This window comes from Podarcis pityusensis (genome assembly GCF_964106645.2).
Source record: "Podarcis pityusensis genome assembly, chromosome: 10".
NCBI lineage: Eukaryota > Metazoa > Chordata > Lepidosauria > Squamata > Lacertidae > Podarcis > Podarcis pityusensis.
Window position 1 is genome coordinate 25,927,671 of NC_138035.1, and position 13,440 is coordinate 25,941,110.

General features: G+C 38.3%; 1 protein-coding gene across 3 annotated transcripts in view; it reads left to right on the forward strand.

Moving 5' to 3' along the window:
- Positions 1 to 13,323, forward strand: part of WASHC4 (WASH complex subunit 4) — a 37,783-nt gene extending 24,460 nt beyond the window's left edge. For 2 of the 3 annotated variants that reach the window (XM_080971664.1, XM_080971665.1), the window contains exons 17-34: positions 614 to 760; positions 944 to 1,023; positions 1,354 to 1,459; positions 2,590 to 2,706; positions 3,465 to 3,633; positions 3,963 to 4,117; positions 4,292 to 4,366; positions 4,468 to 4,572; positions 5,313 to 5,447; positions 6,160 to 6,268; positions 7,153 to 7,219; positions 7,840 to 7,926; positions 8,020 to 8,167; positions 8,932 to 9,028; positions 9,958 to 10,154; positions 10,770 to 10,866; positions 10,992 to 11,067; positions 11,820 to 13,323. In XM_080971664.1, coding sequence (XP_080827790.1) covers positions 614 to 760; positions 944 to 1,023; positions 1,354 to 1,459; positions 2,590 to 2,706; positions 3,465 to 3,633; positions 3,963 to 4,117; positions 4,292 to 4,366; positions 4,468 to 4,572; positions 5,313 to 5,447; positions 6,160 to 6,268; positions 7,153 to 7,219; positions 7,840 to 7,926; positions 8,020 to 8,167; positions 8,932 to 9,028; positions 9,958 to 10,154; positions 10,770 to 10,866; positions 10,992 to 11,059 — 1,959 coding nt within the window. In that variant the 3' untranslated portion in view covers positions 11,060 to 11,067; positions 11,820 to 13,323. The remainder of the gene's footprint in view (positions 1 to 613; positions 761 to 943; positions 1,024 to 1,353; positions 1,460 to 2,589; positions 2,707 to 3,464; positions 3,634 to 3,962; positions 4,118 to 4,291; positions 4,367 to 4,467; positions 4,573 to 5,312; positions 5,448 to 6,159; positions 6,269 to 7,152; positions 7,220 to 7,839; positions 7,927 to 8,019; positions 8,168 to 8,931; positions 9,029 to 9,957; positions 10,155 to 10,769; positions 10,867 to 10,991; positions 11,068 to 11,819) is intronic. The other variant, XM_080971666.1, reaches the window with a different exon arrangement.
- Positions 13,324 to 13,440: the final 117 nt, after the last annotated feature.

The following is a 13,440-nucleotide window of genomic DNA, read 5'->3' on the forward strand; positions in this document are numbered from 1 at the left end:
TATTGCATCTGAATGCAGTCAATGTATGTTTTACATTGCTGAGAAAATATGTATTGAATTTCATACTTACTCACATACTGAACACTTTGGTGAGTTTCCTCAACTGCAAAGTTGATGTTAATATGTGAAGCAGAACATGGGTGAATGATCACCAAAGGAGAGAATGATCACACAGACGATAATAATATGTAGCACTAGGGATGTTTCCAGCTTAAACTCCATTGAGGTTAAAATGAATCTATGCTCTGGCGGAAGTCCTGCATGTTTCAAAAGGGCTTGTGCTAAAGAGTCTCAGATAAACTGTTCACTAGCATTTTGAAAGCAGCAAGGATATTCCCTAGAGTCTAAGCTAAACCTGAGTAACTTCAGGGTTGCATTAATGTGCCGACTATACTTAATTTGGGATAAAGGGGGAGGGGCTACTTTGGGGATAGCTTTTCTTGCTAAGATTTGTGTAAGATTATGATATGTATATTAAATGTGGCTTAGCTCGACCTTGAGACCAAAAATGCAAATAATGTGGTAGGCTCATAAATGCAATACAACATTTGCTGTTGAATTTTCCATAAATACTAAACCCCAAATGCTCTCTTCTATGCTTTTTTAAATGAAGAAAAGAGTTATTTCAGACAAGAAGTACAGCGAACAGCGCCTTGATGTACTGTCTGCTCTTGTATTGGCTGAGAACACCCTCAACGGTCCTAGCACAAAACAGAGACGACTAATTATTTCCCTCGCACTCAGTGTGGGCACACAAATGGTAAGCACATCAGTTCCTTCCATAATTGCAATATTTATCATTTTTGTTAGCAGCAATCGTCAGTGATTAAGGCACAGCCATAAAATTAACTTTTGTTATTATTATTGGATTGTTAACTTTTGTTATTATTATTGGATTGATGCTCTTGCATGTCTATCTCCTTCTTTCCTTTCTCCCTTTCAGAAAACATTTAAAGATGAAGAGCTCCTTCCTCTCCAAGTAGTTATGAAGAAGCTTGCCTTAATCAGTGAACTTAAAGAACGGTAGGTAATACCACGGAACGAAATTCTGTAGACTTTCAGCACAATACACCACCTTCTTGACTCCTGTAGAGTGCTATTCATCATCATATGTGATAGTCAGGATTTTGTATACTTAGTATGAAACTTGGCTCTAAGCACAGAGTTCAGCATCCTGAAGAATGAATTCCATTCTTGTTTCTTAAAAACTGTTTTTTTCACCCCTGTGACTTGTGAACATCAGCTTGAAAGTGTGCTATATTATAAGGTTATTTCTGTTTGAGATCATTGCTGTTGGAATGGTAATTCTTTGCTTTCTTTCTCAGTAGTAACGTTGCTCCTTTTCCCTTCTAGAGTCCAAGCACAATGTGACTGTTGCTTCTTGTATTGGCACAGAACTGTATTTCCAATTTATCTTGATGATGTCTATGAAAATGCAGTGGATGCTGCTAGGTTACATGTAAGTAAAAGAAATATACGAACTAGGAAGGTGGGTTAAACAAAACCATGGTTTGAGATAATGGCTTGCTAATTAACTTTGGTTAGAACAAAGCACAGTTCCCAAAGGTCTTGCATAATGTGGAGTTGTGGAAGCCTGCAAAGAGGAGAAGGGTGAGCACACAAACTTCTGGTTAATTTGTGATCACCCTGAGATTCTGTGAAGCAGTCCAGCGAGTTCTGTGACAACAAAAGTTGTAATGGCAGTCAAGTGCACCCAATGTATTATTTCTGTTGAGCAGCAGCCATGGGGATTAAATGCACCTTTCAAGCAGTTGTCTTGAGGATGCCTTCCCCTTCATTCCTTCTCTTGCTGCACTTTTCACGGTTTAAATCAGTAGCAGGGTGGTGCAGGCAGAGCAGTGTTTACTTGGCTTCATATTTGCTTCTCTTTTAATGTTGACTGAGAGATAAGAGACAAAGCCTTAAGGATGACAAGCAAAGCAAAGCCTTCTCCCATCAGAGGAGATCAGGAGAAGGACAGCAAAGTTTTTCAAAATCTCATACAGTAGTTCCTCTTAATAAGTTCAATTCAGGCTGTCTCTCACTTGCTCTCCCAATAATCAGCTCCCCTTTAAAAAAAGTTTTAAAAGAATTTACTGTGAGGGTTCTGCCAAAGTTTTTTTTAAAGTGAAGGGTTCTACTACTGCAAAAAGTGTGAGAACCACTGACCTAAAGTTTAACTTTATTTTTAATTTTGTTTATTTAACAAAATGTATACACCCCTGTGGTGAAACCTCTAAGCAGTTTACAAGAGTTTGAACGGTTTGTTATTAAGCTTGCTCGTTTCAACTAACCTTAGTTAAGCTTAACCTCAATTTAGGATTCTGATGGCATTCTAAACTGTGATTAATCTAGAAATGAAGTGGAAGCTTCCAATTTCTTAGTGCTGTGCTGGAGTTGGGTGGGGGAAGAATGCTCAGCTTCCAAGCTCACTGAGTCTTGTTCTGGTAAACCATGATTTAGCATTCTATCTGAATGTAGTTTTAGAGATTAATTGAGGTTCAGGATCCTGAGTTCTAATTGCTCAGATTCCCTTTTAGTGCATGCTGTTGCTTGGGTTCTTTATCAATTTGCAGCTTTTTTTTACAGTACATGTTTAGTGCATTGCGGGATTGTGTACCAGCTATGATGCATTCAAGGCACTTGGAGTCCCATGAAATACTTTTGGAAAGCTATGACAAAGAAATCATGGATGTTTTAAACAAGGTGATGGTGCAAGCTTTTTATTTACTTTGAATGAAAGCAGTACAGAGCAATCTGAGAATATTTAAATCTGCCAGTGTTGAGGATTTCTGTTGGAATTCTAAAAATTCTTAAAGTTAATAGAAACTCACATTCTTTATTGCTCTAGTCTCATTTTTCCTCAATTATTCATCTGCTTTAGGTTTATGCTAACGTTTGTTGAGTTGTGGTTATATACTTGTATCACAATGTAGTGTTTATATAACACTGCATATTCTAATTTCCTATTCAGTTGTCTCTCCTCTTTTTCCTTTGCATCTTGTGTAGATTTAGCTTCCAAGGCAGGGCTTAAAAAAAATAAATTAACATACATAATGTACTGTTTATATTTTAAGTGACCAACAGTCACCAAACCTTTGGGGAGAATGGCCACTATTTAGAGAGTGTGGGTTGTATCCAGTACTGTCATTCTGTTTGTGCAACAGAACTTCCTCCTCCTCTCATCTGCAACCCCTTGTGCACCCTCAAAATCTGCTCTAGAGGATTAGGGGATACTACTTTGTCTGTGTATCTATACATGCACAGAGTATATGCAATAACTCACTTTTTCATCCTAATGTTGAATTAAAAATAATCCAATTTAGTCCCTCATTGGAGAAGGAAAACCATCTTTTTGGATCTCCTGTTTCTTTGTAGAACTATTTTATCGGGGAATAAATGTCTTGTGAAGATTAGTTTTTCACCCCATGAAAATAGTGTTTGTTGTGATTTTACTTGAGCAGCACCTGCTGGACAAACTATGCAAAGAAATAGAAAAGGACCTTCGCCTTTCTGTGCACACACACTTGAAACTAGATGACAGAAATCCCTTCAGAGTCGGAATGAAAGACCTTGCCCACTTCTTCACCTTGAACCCAATTCGTTTTTTCAATCGGTTCATAGATATCAAAGGTAGGCTTTACTTAATGTTCACTTTCAAAGCTTAATACTTTTTCTGTGAAGTAAAATTCATCCCTTCTCTCTCTCTCTCTCTCTCTCTCTCTCTCTCTCTCTCTCTCTCTGTGCTTTTTTGAGGAAATCTGTCCTCAATATGCTGATATGATCAGTGTAGCTCCAGCAGGTACTTTTACTCAAAGCATTTCTAATGTTATTTTATATCCTAGAGTTCTAAATAACCTTAGAGTTGGGATGAATATGCTTTCCTTCTCTTTTCCTCTGCCCTTTTCTCCAAGTATTCATTGTGAAAATGACTGTTCCTTTCACCCCCCCTCTTTTTGCAGCCTATGTGACACATTACCTAGACAAGACTTTCTACAACCTTACTACAGTAGCTCTGCATGACTGGGCCACCTATAGCGAGATGAGGAATTTAGCAACGCAGCGCTATGGTTTAACTATGACAGAAGCACATCTTCCTAGTCAGACTTTAGAACAGGTACATCATGTTTATGCTGGTGTCTCTGTATTTTTTAAAAGCAGGATTTTGTGACTTGCTGAAGTACGGTACTTAAGGCTTCTGGTGTTTTTGCTTTTTAGAAATTTCAAATAACAGCACTTATTTGGATTATTTCCAGATGTGATGTAGTTAAATTGCCTACTGTTTTTTCAGGGCCTTGATGTTCTGGAAATTATGAGGAATATTCATGTATTTGTATCCCGTTACCTCTACAATCTCAATAATCAGGTGAGAGCAGGGGGTATGTCTACACTTTAAAAAGCAAATCTTATTGCTGCTGATTTCCATTTAATAGCTATTATAATTATATAGCAATTTTTTAATTGCAGATCTTCATTGAGAGAATCAGCAATAACAAGCATCTGAACACCATAAATATCAGGCACATTGCTAATTCAATTCGAACACATGGCACAGGAATCATGAACACAACTGTGAGTATTTTGTGTTATTCCCAGAACAGCTGCTGAGCTGGCATTTACTGACCTTTTATTTAAAACTGCATTGTGAACAGCACAAGCAATTGGAGGAAAGTGGTTTCACATGCTGGGTTAATTTGAGCACAAAGAGGACATCTGTGTATGTAAGAGGGGCAAATTTTAAAATACTCTGAGAAAAAAGATGAGATTAAACTATGAAATAAGCATTTTCATTTTTCCAAATTATGATAGTTCATAAATTGGTGTGTGCAAGATGCCACTTAACAGTATATTGTGATGGAGAGATAAGTATGCCAGCCCAGCTCCTTTCCTCCCTCCTTTCCATCTCGCCCTAGTGTGGCAATTTCCAGACAGTAAGCTGAGATGCAGTAGTGTGCATTGAGGGGATGGGAGTATATTTACATTATCCTTGTTGTCTTCTTCTGCACAATTTTAAGGGGATAGTTTTGATGTGTAAGCCCCAATTCCTGATGAGACTTTTCTCTCCCATGTCCTATCTAGGATTCTTTGTCCAGCTAAGAATGCCTTCTGCTGTTCACTTATTCACACAATAACTTCAGATTAACAAATGCTCAGTGTACCAAAACATATTGACTTGGGTAGGACTGTAACATTATAAGTGAGCTATTGATGGTTTTGAGTCTTGGGATCAGTATCACAAGTCACTGGGGAAATGTCTTCTAATGGGGGGCATCAGTTGTCTTCATACTGTACTTTTCCCTACTTTTCTTCAGGTAAATTTCACATACCAGTTTCTGAGAAAGAAATTTTATATCTTCAGCCAGTTCATGTATGACGAGCACATCAAATCCAGATTGATCAAAGATATCAGATTCTTTAGGGAAGTTAAAGATCAAAATGACCACAAGGTATGTTGTTTGTGAAACCATTGCTAAGAACTACAAGATTGATAGTTGATTTGAATCTCTCTTGAGATAAACAATGCCCATGTAAATATAATTATAAAAGCCTGGTTTTTATTTTCCTTCAACGCCACTCCTTCTGATAGTGAGTTTGGCGGTGAATTCTATCAGGATTGTATCCAAAATTGGGCCACTGGGAAACAAGGAGGAACCTTGGGGTTTGGAAAACCCTCAAATAGCCTAATGAATTCATAGCCACAGAATTACTCAATGATTGGAATTCCAATGATTGGAAAAGAAAAATGGAACATGGGGATAGAATCTGTGCTTGGAGGGAGCATCCACCTATTTACACAAACCTGCTCATGTTAGGAGGGAGGATAAATTGTAGCATTTTGTTGCAGGTTCCATTTACTGGCCTAAATGCACAGAAGCAATATATGTCTAAAATATAGTTGTGCATCTCTCTTTAGCTGCAAAACTCACATTTTGAATGTTCTAAAATGCTTTGCAAGGTAACGGATCTTACTAAAATGTGTTTCCAAGAGAGATTGATATTTGCTTTCGAATTTTACATTATTTTGGTTTATATAGCATGCTAGGGGTTACTATTTTAGAAGAACAAAAGTGTTTGGGTGTTTGAAAAAATACAATGGGGCTGACAAAGGGATTTCAAGTTACTTAATGTATTTCTTCAACCTTAAAATAATTTTTCTAGTACCCCTTTGAGAGAGCAGAGAAATTCAACCGAGGGATCAGGAAACTTGGAATTACACCTGATGGACAAAGTTACCTTGACCAGTTCAGGCAACTAATAAGTCAGATAGGTATGAAAATATATTGTAAACACTATTTTGAGATATATTGCTAGAATCCAAAAAGCTATCAGGTGGGACTGGGCATACCTAATGGGCTTGTTTACATTTCCCCCCCCTTGGAACAGCAGTTCCAATATTCTATCACTTGGGAAGTTCCCTCAGTTTCAAAAGTAGCTGGTCAAAGTTGGGGCAGGGTAGGTGACCAAAAAACACAAGCTTCCTTTGGCCCAAGAGACAGTAATCAAAGTTGTTGAGCTTTTTTTAGGGAAGAGGAAAGCCCCAATTTTTGGGGGGGGGGGTTGGGGGAAAGAAGAACAGCAAACAGCCTCACTCAGTAAGCTCTGTCGTCTGTTCTGCATATCGTGCAACAATGGAGGGTGGGGCGAGGGAGCTAATGAAAGGGACCCAGTGATTGACCACGATCCACCAAAACCTCCCGGGGATCTACCAGTAGATTGTGATCAACCTGTTGGACATCCCTGGTGTAGTTATTTCAACCCTGAAACCTAACATTCTGTTCACTTTATTAAATTATAAAAGACAGTGAGCACAACCTGGCCAAAACCAAGTATGTACTTGAAGTCTAACAAATTGCAATGGACTAGATTAACTAAACGCATTGGCTATACAGTGCTAATATGCACATTAGTCTTCACTATAACACATTCTGTAAAGGGCACTACTTATGGTTGTCAGTGTATTCTCCCAATATGACTTGTTTATTTACAGATGAAATAGTATTTGGGGGGGGGGGTGGAGAGGAGATGCAGCTTTATCAGCTGTCTCCAACAGGTTTTAACTTTCTAAATGGACTTAGTGTCATTAAATTCTGAATGCTCGGTTACTTAATTTCAGGTACTTATTCTTGTTGCCTATATATTTTATTTTTAAAGGGAATGCCATGGGCTACGTCCGAATGATAAGATCTGGTGGACTTCATTGCTGTAGTAGTGCAATTAGGTATGCAACCAAAGATTTCAGCTTGCTTGTCTATGCTTCTGTAAAGCAAAGTGGGGAGCCTGTATCCCACAGACCACATGCACCTCTAACCTATTTTCATGCCAATCAGAAGCTGCAATTTGGTTTTTGAACGTTTTGGAAGTTGAGCGGGCTTCCGGAACGGATTCCGTTCGACTTCCAAGGTACGACTGTATGTCTTTTCAGATTTGGATAGGGATACAGTTTTATTTCGATCAAATCTGTGTGAGGTTATATATAGATTCAATGTAAAGTATTATGCAAGGCTATCCTCTCTGTAACGGAGCAATCTTGATAGTTTGCATACACTATGTAATACTCCTCCCTCCCCCCAAATCATGCTCATCCTTGCCATATTCTTTTTTCTTCTTGGTTAGACTAGAAAGTCATTCCGTGGGATTTGTGAGCCAGAGAATCAAGCAGTGTGGAGGTCAGGGTTCTTTTTTAGAAAGCAAACCTTTGGTCATAGTGTAAAAATAAAAGCAAGCTTGTGATAAAGATCTGAACAGAAGTAATGTAAGAAATACGAAGCTTAAGTTAGCGTTTTTATACAAATCATGATATATAATTGTGAATGAGTGAATCGCATATGAAACTTGTAGGTTTGTTCCTGATATTGAAGATATCATTAATTTTGAAGAACTTGTGAAAGAGGAAGGTCTTGCTGAAGAAACACAAAAAGCAGCCAGGTAACCTTACTTGATGCATCAACAAAATTCTTGCACAAACTGTTCCTTTAAAAACCGCCTCAAAGCATTTTCAAGTGTATCTCTCTTTTATAGGCAACTGGATTCCGTACTTAGTGATCTCACACGCAATTCTGCAGAAGGCACGGAATATTTCAAAATGCTTGTGGATGTGTTTGCTCCTGAGTTTCGCAGTTCAAAGAACATGCACCTACGCAACTTTTACATAATTGTTCCACCATTGGTTAGTTTTGATCTTTCTTGGTTGGTTTAAACGATAAGCTATTTAGTTACATATGCAGGATGTGCTTGTGTTAAAACTGGTAATTTTTTGAAAGGTTGCACTAAGTTTATTAAATCACCATATGAATTGCCCCCCCCCTCTACTAAGGTATGGGGGGCATGTTATATGCCATTGTTGTACTGATATCCATAAAAAGCACGTCCTTTTCATGTAGAAAGTTACAGGCTGAACCATTACCTGAAACCCTTTAACAAGGAATGCTAACACAGCTGGGAAATACTTGTGTCTGAATGAGCAGATGGACACCAAGTGACTGGCTAGATGAATTGTTACTCAGACTCTGATATTGATATAAATAATCTTGAATAACAAATATTTTTTTAAAAATACTCCTGCTCCCCCCCCCCCAAAAAAGCTTGAGGGGATTTGTAATATATATATATTTGGAGAATGTTTAAATACTGCTCTAGAAGGGGCTGTAAATCTCCAGACAGCTAGCAATTATTGTATGAGAACACCACATTCTGTCATGGGCAACCTTTGCTCTCCCAAACTCCCCATCTGAAAAATCTGGTGAGAAAAGCGGGCTATCAGTCTGCCTGTGGGAAAAAATCATATTTGACTGACGGGTAGGATGTGCTCTGAATTTGAATGAATTCATGAAGACCTCTCCTCAAGTAATGGGATGACAGAAGAGCTGTGTCACCCAATAACACCTGATAACTTACTGCCTTTTGGAACAACTCCTTATGTCTTATTTTTAGGCTCTCAACTTCATAGAGCATTCAATCAGCTGCAAGGAGAAGCTGAATAAGAAGAACAAAGCTGGTGCAGCTTTCACCGATGATGGTTTTGCCATGGGTGAGTTCAGGAACCATATTGAGTCTTCTTGCATGGGTAACTATCATAAATTGCAGGTTTTGAGGTTTTGTATGGAAGGGGCCATAGTTCAGTGGTAGAGCACAAGCTGTGCATGCAGAAAATCCACGTTTAATCCCTGGTTTCTCCAGTCAAAAGGATCTGCGCTGGTGGAATTGTGAAAAGGATATATCTGCTTGAGATCTTGGAGAGTTACTGACAGTCAGAGAACTGTTCTAGTTGGTTCAAAAATCTGACATGTATGAAGTATCTTCATACGTGATCATATATAGCTCTCAGCTAAGTGTATTCAAAGTGCGCCCCACAAGATTCAGAAAAGATGCATCCTTAGCTAGGTGGTCAGTGTGCAGTGTTGAGGTGAGGGGTGGGGGGTAGAGAATTGAGTTTTTCCCCATGGAGTTACCTCAGCGGATGATGATTGAGTAGGCTTTGCTTTCTTCAATCTGTAATGGATTTCACAAACATTCAAGTGCTTCAGGCAAATGTTTCACAGTTGAAGTTTCTTCTCTCACAAACAACTGCACTCACTTGCTTAAGTGATCCCCAAAGCAGATTGGAGAGAGGATTTTGAAAAATTGGCCCCTTGCTACCCTTTTCAAATTTTCACCGCACTCTCTTCCCCTATGGGCAGAGATGCAAACCTGATTGTGAGCTTTCTGTGGGCAGAAAACCAGCTTTTTAAAAAATGTAAATGAATAAATATTGACACGTACCACTATATAAGCATTGTATAACAAGCATACAACTCTGAAGACTTGTAGAGAGGGGGGAAATTGAGCTGGTGAGAAAATGATTCTGATTTTAATGATCAAAGACCTGTTTGATGTACATGCGCAGAATACGTTTGTAAATTTTTACTGCTTTGAAGAATGGGGTGCTTAACTTGAACGACTTGTTTTTTTAATCTGTAGGTGTAGCTTACATTCTGAAGCTTTTGGACCAGTACCAAGAATTTGACTCTCTCCATTGGTTCCAGTCAGTTCGAGAGAAATACGTGAGAGAGATCAGAGCATTAGCAAAACAACAGAACGTTCAATCAGCTGTCCAAGATGAAAAGCTGCTACAGACTATGAACCTTACTCACAAGCGACTGGAAGTTTGTTTGCAGGTATCAGTCTCTGTCAGAGAGCAGGGAAAGGTGGTGGGAGGCGCATATATATATAAATATTTAAGAACATAGAAATGCCAGACAGCAAACATGGCTCCTTTTTGGATAACTTTTCCCCCTAACAGCTTTCCCCCTAACATTTAATTAGTGGGCATCACACCTGAATCTACCCTTCGATGTAACCCTGTAAGCATGAAGAATAGGCTGCAGTTAGGCAGAGAGAGCAGCACCTTTACAACATCCAGCCAAATACATGCTTTATTACTAGCTGATGATAAACTTAAAAATTTAGATTTGGAATTGGGGATCCTCAACAAGTAAAGTGTGGGGATTCCAAATGAGAGAACCACTCATTTGGAAGTCTTGAGAACCACTGATTTGTGAGTAGAATTGAGGGGGACAGGAAATGGATATTTACTGACGTGCTGCTTTTTAGGACAGTGACATTTGTAGCAGACATTAAGTTTATGGGATTGTAAATAGTTCTTGTGGAAGGAAAGGTCTGCAGGGTTTTTTAGGGGGTTTCTGGTATCAGTGCACTTTAATCAGGTACTGTGAACATTCTTGTTCTGTGGCATGCTAAGACTTGCTGAGAATTTCTTTAATTTTTCATAGGAGTTTGAACTGCTTTATTTCTCACTAAGCAGCGCAAGGATCTTTTTTAGAGCCGATAAAACTGCAGCAGAAGAAAATCAAGAGAAAAAAGACAGAGGTTAGTAAAAAAATAAATCATCTTGTCTCTGGGAAAGTCATGTTTGTGGTTAAAAACAAAAGCATTGTAAAAGCAGTGCTGAGAATATAAAATTCTTGTGACGTTCTACCTCTTTTGTATTTCAGAAGAACCTGGAAAAACAAGCAATGGGGACCTGTCCAACTCTAGTTCTGCAGATCCTGTTGTGAAATGAGAGCCTTGGTATGCCTTTTGATTCTGTACGATGTAATTATGCAGCCCCAAATTTGTAAAAGTGTACTGGTGATCACTGAGAATAACAATTACGCTTAAGCTGAAATAACTCCCTGTGTTCTGCAGATCTTTTGGCGGTCTCGGAAAAATGTTCACTTCTTTAAGCTGCTCCCACGTTGCCAGGGATAATATCACGCTGGAATTTAGCACTGTGGTATTGGTCCCTCCATGATGTGATTCCCGATTACTAATCTGAGGAAGTGGTGTTAGCCCAGGCCGAGCAGATGCGGGGGTTGGAATGGTGCAGAACAGGAAGAAAACTGGTGGATATTGGCATGACATTTTAAACAGACTTTATACATGTATATAGTTTAAATTCCATTAATATTTCATTGCTTTTTAATCAATTCTGTCTGTAATCCACCTTGAGCCCCCTCAGGGAATAAGGTGATATATTCTTAAAAATATCATCATCATCAGAGTGGCTTTTAAGATAAACTTATGCTCTACCAAAATTGCTAGTTTGAGCAAAAAGGAAAGAAGCAAAACTAGCAGGTGATTGGTGCAGCCCTAGTTAGACAGAATGAAGTGTTTACCTGCTATAGCTTCCTTCCTGGTTTGTAAGGAATCACCATTGTATTTGCCATCTCTTATTGCAAAGGAAGTTAATATGAATTGTTGGAGCTGCTTAACATGTTAAAATACGAACAGAATATGCAATACATCTTCAACTCTTTTTTTTTTTTTGCTTTGTTTTATAGACATATAGAGCAATGGTGATTTGTTGAAACAGAAGGGACCAAACTGGCATGGAACTTTTCACCTTCTGAATCTGATAGTGACCCAGAAGTGCCATGACTGTAGAGTAACTCATACTCTCACAACTAAAAAAAAAAAAATTACAATTCATCCTTTCTGTTGACATTTCACTGAAGTCTGTTCTTTAGCCTAATGTATGATTTTTGTCAGGGAGATTTGGTGTCTTATTTTGATTCAGTTCAATAACTTTTAAAAAAAAATCTTTTGCATTTGATTTAATCACAACCTTGACATTGCAGTTGCTGCCTAATTCTGTCTGTATTCACTTCAGCACTAATGTCCCCATTTAAAAATCTGTCATAGTTCATAGACCTTTGGAATCCAAAGAACATGCCAACTTGGAGGGCCAGTCTCTGTCTTTCAGAGACTGACACTGTACAAACATGTACATTTAAGGCACTTCTCTGTTATAATAAATATTCATTGCCATTTCTGCTTTTTTGGCCTCTAATTTGGGAATCCTTAGCTTAGGGCATCCTGTGTGCCTGAATTGTGCAGTGCTGACCAAACTAACATGGTCTTGGTGACTCATAAAAACAAACATCTGTAGGTCTAAACTCATGCACATGCTCTGCTTCTGTGAATATATACATATGTACAGTCCTATGGCTTTCTTTGTGAATATAGAATGGTAGTTAACTGCACTCTGAACATTTTTCATCATGTAAACCAATTTAATAGATGAACAGTTTTAAGTCTTTAATGTGACTTTCAGTTTACATATTTTTTTTTTGAGCAAGTAGTAATACATTCCTTCTGGTGCCATGGCATAGGATCTTATACTTCATCACACAGTTATGTACATGGGATGGGTTAAAATTGTGAATACCTGCAACTATGTTAAAAGCAAAAACAGCGGCACTAAAAAGATACCGAGGTACTATTTTTCCTTTACCCTTCCCACCTTTAAATGCTGTTTTCAAACATGAAAGCAACACCGCTGGCCACTTTTTCATAGGCTCAGTTTGCAAAAGCCAGAAATAAAGGGAAGTCTTCTTTTCAAATTCTTACGCATGGTTGAATTGTCAGGATCTTCCTCTTCATGAATTAACAGGATGTGGACCTATAAGCCTCTTCCTCTAACAAAAGTCTAAGTGAAGAACAAACCCCGGGAGCAAACATTTCGTAGGCTTAAAATGACTGTTAATAATAAGCTTATCTAGCCTAGCAGGAGTGGTAAAATGGGTCAATACAGCAATGCTATCATAATACTTTTTGACTGTGCACTTGTATGTTTGAGTCCTGCTACATGTTGTCATTGAAGTAAATTTGACGAGTCCCATCTGATTCAGTTAGTTCAAATTCTCAGGAAGGAAGGGGACCAAATATTAACATGTCTTGCTCTAATTCATTTTGCAAAACCATTTTGTTTCATTATCTCAGGTTTCTTTTGTTCTGTTTGATATTCTGTACATACTGTTAATAAATGTAACTTTGGAAAGTGGATTTATTTTACTTCGTGTGTACTTAGTCTGAGACTGGTTTTAGTTCATAAAGCAGCTAAAAAGTTGCATCTTTCAGATGGCATGTTGACACCAGAAGAAGAGCCTGAGATTTTATAGT